This window comes from Zea mays, chromosome 6 (genome assembly GCF_902167145.1).
Source record: "Zea mays cultivar B73 chromosome 6, Zm-B73-REFERENCE-NAM-5.0, whole genome shotgun sequence".
Classification (NCBI taxonomy): domain Eukaryota; kingdom Viridiplantae; phylum Streptophyta; class Magnoliopsida; order Poales; family Poaceae; genus Zea; species Zea mays.
Window position 1 is genome coordinate 16,692,684 of NC_050101.1, and position 10,691 is coordinate 16,703,374.

The 10,691-nt window shown below is 44.9% G+C and overlaps 1 protein-coding gene across 1 annotated transcript; it reads right to left on the reverse strand.

Moving 5' to 3' along the window:
- Positions 1–802: 802 nt before the first annotated feature.
- LOC118472156 (uncharacterized) lies at positions 803–9,896 on the reverse strand. The gene is made up of 2 exons (XM_035959869.1): positions 9,274–9,896; positions 803–2,157 (listed from the first exon to the last, which is right to left on the reverse strand). The coding sequence occupies exons 1-2, from the start codon at positions 9,614–9,616 to the stop codon at positions 2,015–2,017; spliced, it is 486 nt and encodes a 161-aa protein (XP_035815762.1). The 5' UTR covers positions 9,617–9,896; the 3' UTR covers positions 803–2,014.
- Positions 9,897–10,691: the final 795 nt, after the last annotated feature.

A 10,691-nucleotide genomic window follows, 5' to 3' on the forward strand; every position in this document is an offset into this window, starting at 1 on the left:
CCGTAGGTGTTAGCCTTCGGTATTTTTGAAAATGGTCGTTCATGCTATTTTCAACAAAAATAGGGGTTATGTGGCCATTTATTATCGACCAGAGGCTCGTTCACCTAACCCCACATATCTTTCCTTGCCAAAGATCACATTCTTGGATTTCTAGACAAGACCAATTCTTGGTAAAAAATCTGTAGGTGTTATCCTTCGGATTTATTGAAAATAGTCATTCATGGCTATTTTCGACAAAAATGGGGGTTGTGTGGCCATTGGTCATCAACTAGAGGCTCGTACACCTCACCCCACATATGTTTCCTTGCCATAGATCACATTCTTGGATTTCTATTGGAGACCATTTCTTGGTAAAAAAATTGTAGGTGTTATCCTTAAGTATTATTGAAAATTGTCGTTCATGTTATTTTCAACATAAATAGGGGTTGTGTGGCCATTGATAATCGACCAAAGGCTCGTACACCTCATCGCACATATGTTTTCTTGCCATAGATCACATGCTTGGATTTCTGGTGGAGACCAATTCTTGGTCAAAAATGCGTAGGTGTTAACCTTCGGTATTATTTAAAATGGTCGTTCATGGCTATTTTTGACAAAATGGGGGTTGTGTGGCCATTGATCAATGACCAGAGGTGTGGCGGAACTGCCCAAATTATTCCAACTTAAGTGCCTAAGTCCCGCCTTAGAGGCTAGACCACACTTAAATGGGAATAACCCGTCAATCCCTCGGATCTAGTCCGACGAGGCCACTGATAGGATCAAGTACCACAGTCTCACTCGATGGTGAGTCACAGAGCAAATACAATAAAGCATAAAACCATACATTAAAGAGTATTAAACATATTACATCATCATCAGAGTTTTAGCAAAAGTAGTCATCATTGTTTGAAATGCAGCGGAATAAAACTAACGATAAATAAACAGAGAGATGGGGAAGCATGTCCCATCACTCCTCATGCTCCTCCTCAGCCGAGGCGGGGTCCCACTCAACAGTCCAACCCGGTGGCAAGATGGACGACCAACTCACTCCAGTAACCATGTCCTCCAAAGAACCTGTAAAAAATTATGCCACAAGCAAGGCTGAGTATACTAATACTCAGCTAGACTTACCCGGTGTGAGGAGTCTACTCCTCTACCTCTAGACATGCAGTTGTTTGGCTGTGGGGTTTGGTTGCCAAAAGCACTAGCTGAGTTCATAAATCAAGTTTTAGATTTGTCAAGTTTTAGTGTGACTCTCTTAAGACTAAATATGTACTATCTACTCATTCATGGTAGCAAGCAAATTTAGCAATCAACATCTTTTGTCACCTCATCACATTTTCACTTGTTACTCAATGTAGCAGCATGGGTCAAGCAGTCTCATTAGCTGCGAGAAGCAGACAATTCGAATCGAGTTTTTATCCTTGCAAGGTAAACCTAAACACACGACGTGGCGAGGCACTCCGTCCCCACACACATCAACCGTCCCCATCGATTCCCCGTCAGCAGATCAGGGCTCACCGCCTTGGCGTACAATGCCTCACTGACCCCGACTGCCGTCGTGCAGTGACCGCACTTGTACCCACCATAACCGGAATGGGAGACCACATCTCAGGTCGCGTGAGGGGCAAAGTCTACTGCCAGGTTCAATTAGGTACTAGGGTTACCGATTTACATATTTCTCGGCATATGCTTAGTACGTTCAAACGCTTGACACACGGTACCACACCTTAATCCTTATTCCAATTTCTGTCTCGTAGACAACGCATCCCCATGGACCGTTGTCCATAGACCTTCGTCAGTATGATATATAAATGGATACAACCAATTCCTGACCTCACGTGAGTGCTAGAAAAATCACTCGACTTCTACCAAGATCCCTAATTTGCAAAGCAGCTACTCGACCTACCATACTAGTATCCATCTCAAAAAGGATTCCTGAGATCATGCAACTAGGGTTTCAAACAACTGCTACACTTAAGTGCACATTCAATCCTACAATCATTAAGTGTAGTAAAATAGCATAATAAATAGGTTATGCATAAAACCGGGGCTTGCCTTCCAAAGCTGGGGCAGGCAGATCCTCTGGTGCAGGCTCTAGTGCTGGATTCGGGGCTACCTCCTGAGCAGCTCCTTGCTCCGGCACGAGGACGTACTCTCCGTCAGCGAGGTTGCAGTCTATCGAATGCAATGAATAGGAATATGTATGTCATGATTATGCAGGATTTAACAAACATTATGCTAAAGGAAGAAAACTAAGTTAGTTAGTAACTTAGGGTTTCTTGGTCATACGTGGCTTTTAGTGGTTTATGCTTATCACTCTAGGTTTGGGTTTTGTTAAGGATAAGCATAGTGGATTTGTATTTCCCTTATATATTTCAGTGGGCAATTTAAAAGGGTTTTGCTGGTTGGGTTAGGGTGACACTAATTTCCACCATTAATTTTCCCCTTCTTTATTGTCTGTTTTTGAATTCTAGTGTGGGTTTGAACTACAACAGTGGTTTAACTTTTTTCCAAAAATTTTGTAAAAATTATAGTGGGTTACTACTGGTCACTATAGTCTGTTCTATGAATTTGAGGTCCAGAATACAAAGAGTATGCCTTGGACAAAAATAACAAAAGTTGGGCAAAGGGGGTCACTTTGCACTACAACTCTTAACTAGGGGTGGGTTCTGTCCTAAGGGTCATTTTTGTTGGTATCTAACAGTAATCACATGCTTCTGTGCCAAAAATCACAGAAGGTTAATTGGTGGTTATTTAGTTCTGATTTTTTAAAGTTTAATGTCAAAAAGGCACTTTCTACTATCTTGTTATTTGAAAAATGTCAAACAGCAGATTTCATATTTTTCCTATGTTCTTAATAACAAAACATTAATTATCCCAAGGTTTGGGGTGTTTTCACTTTGGGGTTATTTTTCTAGGGTTTTTCTAAGTTTTCCTTGTTTTCTTAAAATAAAAGGTATCCCAATTATTTTATACTAAACCAGAGTATAATAAATTTTTCTAGTGAATTATACTAAATAAGTAGACTAACTAAAATGTGGGTGCTCCCTGGTTCTCTATTTAAATTACCTTTTCTATTTTCTTTAACTTTAAGCACATGGTGAAATAAATGGCAAACTCTACCTTAATGGGGTATACAGAGGGGTTTATCATTTTTAAACAGGTTAGTAGATGATCAAGTACTTCTCTAATTTTTCTTAACCTCAGTCAAATAGTGTAACTATTTTTCCTTATTTCTTTTAGCTTTTGGCCAGTTAATCATTTAATTCAAAACTCTAAAGTTTTTTGTAACACTGAGAGGTTTTATATTTTTCCTAAGTGGTTTACATTATTTAAGATCTGGCAAAATTGGTTTGACTTGATTTGGGTGAACAAAACAGAAGATATGAATTTTTTAAGTTCGGTTTGAATTTAAATCAGATTAATAAAAAGGTTTCCTGGAAAAACAGTTTACACCGAGGACCCTGGGTTTAATACAAATCAACCCACTCAAATCTATGTGACGGAACCTCCCAAGTAATTAGGCCCACCTACAGTTGTCCTTGTCTAACAGACATCAGACATCCTGTAGATGTTCCTAAATCACTTGACAAGTTCGGTATCTTTCCTTACCTTTCCAGGAACGTTTCACCCGTCTTGCAGGCATTACAGAACATCAGAGATAAAGAAATGCGGAAGCGATTACATAACTTACATTTATTTAAAAAGTAAGATTGAGTTGTTTATTACAGACCAGGAATATAAGCGAGTGCCGAGTAGTAATATTACACATACCAAGGGAGGCACAAACTCCTCCCGATAGTTTTAAGAAAAAGTTCTATATGGAGGACCAAGTCCTCCCGCATCTTCACTCTTGTTTCTCCTCCTTAGGAACCACCTTGGTACAGAAGCAACAGAAATCTGCTACTTCCTCACCTAAAAACAACGAAGGGATAAACCCTGAGTATGGAATTACTCAGCAAGTCTTACCCGACTAAAGAAAAGACTCTCAAGGGTATGCTGGCTTAAGGGAGTCAAGGTAAGGCTTTTCAATAATCAAAGACTCTGTTTTGCAGAAATGCTTACTAAAGTGGATCCTTAAAAATCCAATTTTATTTGTCAAGTTAAGTACAATTACCTGCAACTAGAGTTCTTTCTACCCTAGTTCAATCATTGGTCCTGCACTAGCCAATTTCTTAACAAAAACCCATCCTCTTTAGTGGAATGCTACGTGTAAGTCAGTGGCCAAGTCTCCATAACCGCGGAGGTATGGCGATCCGAATCGATTATACTCAGCTGAGGATCTCCGATCACACGACATATGTAGCACTTAACCCTTGCATATGTCAACCTGCCACCGGGGTTCTTAAGACCAGATCAGGTTCACGCAAACCGAGAGCACAGATACACCACCGTCCAGCCTCTTGCCACGGAGGGTACACGCTACTCTCGCCACCGCTCCACGCCCATTTCGTGTTATCTTATTCTGGCCTTAGTCCACCCGAGGCAAGGCTTACCCATGACGAGGCATGTGACCAGTTAAAGGGTCCTCGGTCAGCAGGCCTACATCGAGACGGTCCTTAATCGACTCAGACGGAGACACTACACCGAGACTCTCTTCTCGTGCAAGTCACCCGCCCGGTCTCAGCTTAATCATTTTAACCCAAAAACTTGGTACCTGGCAGAGGTACATCTTTTCCGATGTTGAATCCATCATGGCCATGATGGATCCACCATCAAATTTTATTTTCGAAAACAACCCTCCCACTTTGCCAAACATCTTTTGTAAAACAAATCCTTTTGTTTTTCTAGAGAAATACTAAGCATAGTAGAACCTTTTTGTAAAAACAGGGTTTCAAGGAAGGTAATCAAATTCAAGGAAGGTAATGCAGGAATTGTTTAATCAAGCAACTCCTATCACCTAATGCAGCAAGCAAGTGAGAAAGATTTTAAAAACATCAAGGGAGGTGGCAAATGCACCGGGGCTTGCCTTCGTTCACAGGTGAGTCTGGCTCGGATCCACAAATATCAAAGTAGAAGCAGTTGCCTGCTTGAGAATCCGAGAGTGGTGGTGTCCTTTCTTCAGTGACTTCCACTTCTTCTTCACGTTCTAACATAACCATATATATACATATATAAGAATGAATGTCATGTAATGCGCATGAGAGTGCGAAGATAATAAAGATTTATTATCTAAGTCTTGAATATAACTTTCCTTCACGGAACTCCGAGAACTTAGGGTTTCCGGAGTCGGTAAAGGAGTTCAAAGGGTAGGGGGGTTTGGGTTCTAGTTATCAAACATGGTCCAAATCAATTCAAACTCTACCCAAGTCTTTTAAATAATGAGGGGAGCTCACATAAAAAGTTTGGGCAATTTTGGGATTACCAATTATTTTCTAAAAATCCATAACTAACACTTTTAACTACTTTAAATGCCTTAAAATTCCTTATTCAACCTAAAAATCATGAAACTATTTTTATTAAATACTATGAAAAATAATAAGTCTAGGAAAATTGATTTCATAATTTTAGGATTTTTCTACAATTTTTAACAGATTTCCAAAGCTCTGCTGAAAAAGAAAAAGGAAAAGACTGAATAGTATTGGGCTGGTTTCGGCCCAAGCGGCCCAGTCCAAAGGAGAAAGCGCACGCACGCGCACCCGCGCTGGCGGCTTTGCGGAAAAGCCCTCGGTGTTTTCACTAACTGGGGATAGGTCCTTCCACTGTTTAACACAGTCACTAACACTTTGCAGAAGAGTCCACCAACTTCTAAGTCTTCAGAGGGAGAGGTCCACGACGGCGGTGGGCGCAGGGACGCTCCGGCGAGCACTTGCACTGGCCGATTGACTTAAGGACTGGTGCCCTACTTCGGTTGAAACCGAATTCAAGTCCTATCCAGTGTTTTCCCCAAGTTAATTTCAAGAATGATGAGCTAATTTGGCCTGGCCACGGTAACCGCGCGGATGAACCAAAGAACCACGCGTTCCCGGTGATTGGTGGTGGTCTAATTCAATTGGATGGGTCGAAGAGCTTAAGGAGGACATAAGGATGCTAGAACAAGCAGCAGAGGGACTTGAGCTCACCTAAATCGAGTTGGCCACGGTGAGGTACCCTTTGCGGTGGCGGAGAACCGAATTGGGGGAATTCAAAATTTGTGCTCGCTAGTGGGGGATTTGGGATGCAGGTGGGTGCGGTAGCTGCTTGGGTACATGGCGGAGCTGGGGGCACGGTCAATTTATAGAGGCCGCAAGCGGTGGCCGGGGATTTGGGCGACGACGCGCGGCGGCCGGAGGTAGAAGAAAGTACTGGCGCACGTGAATTCGTGGCATCTACCGTGGCAGTTACTCCGACGAGCCACGAAGAGGCACAAGGGTTCACGGCGATGCAGTGGAGGGGCTGAGCCACGCGGCGCAAGGCCGGGAGGCGGCTGTCGCCGGCGAGCATATCCACATCCGCCGTGGTGAGTGCGGTACGGTGGCCGGGATTGTTTACTGCCCGGAGTTATCCACGGTGACGATATTTTCACGACCCCGCAGTGCTATCCAACACCATCCAAGCACCAATCGTGGCGATGATGGCACAAATCACGGCGGGGAGCCACCGACGGTGAGATCTTTTCTGGTGCTGGCGATCTGATCCTCAACGGTCACTATACCATGGGCTGCAGCATTCAGTCAACCTGACAGCCATAGTTTAGGCTCGATTTTCATGGCAACATACCCAATGATCTGCAGCAAAGTTGTAGAACTACAATACATCTATAACTTTGCTACAATGTGCTCCCACAAAAAGTCACTGGATCTTGCTTAAAATCAAGCCCTAAGTTCATGTCATCCCACTGTTAATCTGAATTTCAGACTTCAAGCAGTCTGACAGTCCAACTTCAGGCTCAATTATCTCTAGTTTTTTCTTAACAACTATGCTCACACCCTTAAGCAAAGTTGTTCTCCTATGATTAGGCTATAATTTTGATGTGGTGACTTAGGGCAAAGATCCTATATTTTAAAAGTTACAAGGTTCCAAAGTTGAGCCCTCAACACTGAAATCAGACTTAGAATAGAACTCAATTGAGGTCTATTTTGCAATTAGGTCCAAAACTCAGGGTTTGTCTTGTAAATTCACATATTTGTGAACCAAATGACTTAAAATACTTATTTAACTTGGTTTTTGCACTTTAGTCCAAAAGTGGACTAATTTTGCACATAAGCCCCTAGGGTTTGGTTTTAGGGTTTTCCAGGGTTCCAATTAGGGTTTTTGGCATCCCAGGGGTATAAATGTGATTCAACTTTATTTTTGGGGACATTTTTTAACTATTTCCCTAAAGTCTTTAGGTTTTCTCAACTTGGGTTAAGTTTTACCCCTATAATCCCTATTTAGGTTGAGTTCCCTATCCAGGGTTCTATTTGCAAAACACTAAAACAATACAACTTGTTTGAAATTTTTGCCTAGTGAATGCACTCTAGGTATATCAAACATATGCAATGCCAATGCTTATGATGCCATGCTCAAGTTTTAGTTATAGTAACACCAGGGGTGTTACAATCTACCCCTGCGCCACTATTCCCCTGAGTCACTGACAGTTCAAAAATCCCCCCGACCTTTCCTTCTTCTTCCCCGAGGTCTTTCCCCTAATGCAAACAGTACCCGTGGGAAAGAAAAGGGTTGCGCAGCTTACCGGCGGCGAGAGAGGTCCGGCGAGGGGCGGGGTTGGCTCCGGAAGGTCCTAGCGGTCACAGCGGTGTACGACTCGACGGCGGAGGTGGCCGGAATCGTCCGGTCCACGTGCGCAGGCGGGTGATCTCGTCGGCGGCGGGTGTTCTGGCTAAACCATGGCGATCTAGTTCAATCAAATGGCACGATGAGCTCCACGGGGTGACGTAGAGGCTATGTGCGCAAGGAATCGAAGAATGGAGCAGAGATTTACCCGGTCTACGTTCACCGGCGGTCGGGCGAAGTCCGGCGACCGTGGACTGGCTTCTCCGGCGAAGCAAAGTCCGATTCCTTGCTCGGGGAGCTTCACCGAGGCATGCACAGTCTCTTCCAAGGGTCGGGCGTGGCTGGGAAGGGCTCTGTTGGCTGGTCTACGGTGGCAGGGGCTTGGGTGGCCGCGGGCACGCCGTGCGCGGGGCAAACACCGGTGGTTTCGGGCTCCGGTGAGGTCGAGCGTGCGTGGAGGAGTACGGTCGACGCCAGAGGGTGATTTATAGGCACGGGCGCGAGCAGGAGACGCGGGCGCGGCTTGGCGTGGGGCGGGCGGGTTCGGGCGCGGGCGTGCTCTGGCGCGCGCAGAGCGCGTCGAACACGTGGAGGTGTTCTTCTGCCCATGTTCAAAAGCTTGCTGAGATCACATACATGTGAATCTTGGCAAAAATTCGGCGCAGACCTATTCCTGGCACCTATGGCTATCTCTTGTATGTGAGTTCCAAGGGAAGATAAGCCCTAGGTCAGAAGATATGCGGACGCCAAAACTGGCTTGTCTCCCTGCCCACTTCGCGACAAAAGTGATGCCAAGACATGTCAAATGTCAAGGGCTCGGTCTCAACTTTTTCCAGGGGGTGCCTTAGGTGGTATGCCACATTTTTGGTATACAACTTAGGTGGTTTTGGTGCCATCTACAAGGTGAACACGGTGGATCTTTAGATTAGGTGTAGAATTTGACTTAGAGAGAATTAGAGAGCTCTAGCTCTCTCTCTACTTAAGGAATGGATTTGGGGTTTCTTAAGGGGTCTTTTTGCAATGTTTCCTCTCTATATTTGTTGATTAATATGTTACTTAACTTTGGCCAAGGGTTAGGTCATGATTTGCACATTTGCTTAATCCCCCCCTTCAACCAAGGTTTTAGGAGATAGGGGTTCAAGAGGGGTCTAGGGTTTACTCCCCTCTTGTCCAAAGTGATAATTGAACAAAAGCTTGGGTAATGCTTTTGGTCATTCACATTCTTGGGTAAAACATGGTCTCCAAAGTTTTTATGCTCTTCTCCTCAAGTTTCTTCCACATGTGATCACAGTCATTAGTGCATAGATGTGCCATAGCCATGGTAACACTTGGGGTGTTACAGCCCTCCCCCTTAAAGGAATCTCATCCCGAGAATTTAGGTAGAGTCCTCTGGAGGGGTGCCGAGAAGGTGTGTTGGTGTGTTGTTCCTTCTTTGATTCAAGTTTCACTAGTTAACTGCTCTTCGAATGTCATTCTCTTTGCGACTTCAGAAGGAAGTCCTTTTTAAGTCAAATCCACAACTTAGACTACCCTTACCATCTAAGTTTTTCTTATATTTGTATTCAAAGGGTAGGTGGGGGGTTTTGGGTTACGTACCGACTCTTTTGGGCAGAAAGTTGAGGAAGCAAGAGCGTAGAAAATCCTCAGTCTCCCATGTAGCTTCTTCTACTGAATGGTGACTCCACTGAACCTTATACATTCTGATCGACCTTGCCCGCGTTGATCTCTCTTTCTGATCCAATACCTTGACGGGGTACTCTTGATAGGACAGGTCTGGTTCTATCTCAATTTCTGGTTCAGGTAGCACTTCAGTGGGTAAGCGGACACATTTTCGTAGCTGAGATACATGGAACACATCATGAACAGTTGACATGTGTGGTGGCAACTTCAATTGATATGCTACTGGTCCACAAGTTTCCTTGATCTCGTAGGGTCCCATGTAGCGAGGAGCTAACTTGCCCTTGATCCCAAATATTTGGACACCCTTGGTGGGTGACACCTTAAGATAAACATGCTCTCCCACTTCAAACTGCAGATGTTTCCGCCTCTTATCATGATAGCTCTTTTGCCTGGCCTGAGCAGCTTCTAAGTTCTTCTTAATGACTCTGACCTTTTCCTCTGCTTCAAGTACCAAGTCTGGTCCAAATATTTCTCTCTCTCCAGCTTGTGACCAATTTAGCAGGGTTCTACACCTTCTCCCATACAAGGCTTCAAAAGGTTCCATCTTTAGACTGGACTGATAGCTATTATTATAAGAAAACTCTGCCAAAGGAGGGAGACTGGGCATTGTAGGGTTCGTCCGAAGCGCAGCAAAACACGTGGGACGATCGATCCACGTCAAAAGGAGGGAGACTGGGCATTGTAGGGTTCGTCCGAAACGCAGCAAAACACGTGGGACGACCGATCCACGTCAAAAGGAGGGAGACTGGGCATTGTAGGGTTCGTCCGAAACGCAGCAAAACACGTGGGACGACCGATCCACGTCAAAAGGAGGGAGACTGGGCATTATAGGGTTCGTCCGAAGCGCAGCAAAACACGTGGGACGACCGATCCACGTCAAAAGGAGGGAGACTGGGCATTGTAGGGTTCGTCCGAAACGCAGCAAAACACGTGGGACGACCGATCCACGTTAAAAGGAGGGAGACTGGGCATTGTAGGGTTCGTCCAAAACGCAGCAAAACACGTGGGACGACCGATCCACGTCAAAAGGAGGGAGACTGGGCATTGTAGGGTTCGTCCGAAACGCAGCAAAACACGTGGGACGACCGATCCACGTCAAAAGGAGGGAGACTGGGCATTGTAGGGTTCGTCCGAAGCGCAGCAAAACACGTTGGACGACCGATCCACGTCAAAAGGAGGGAGACTGGGCATTGTAGGGTTCGTCCGAAACGCAGCAAAACACGTGGGACGACCGATCCACGTCAAAAGGAGGGAGACTGGGCATTGTAGGGTTCGTCCGAAGCGCAGCAAAACACGTGGGACGACCGATCCACGTCAAAAGGAGGGAGACTGGG

Coding starts and splice junctions, on each gene's coding strand:
- LOC118472156 (XM_035959869.1), bottom strand. CDS start 9,616: ATGGGACCCTACGAGATCAAGGAAACTTGTGGACCAGTAGCATATCAA. Junction 2,158..9,273: donor CTTTCTGCCCAAAAGAGTCG/GTACGTAACCCA, acceptor TGCATTCGATAG/ACTGCAACCTCGCTGACGGA.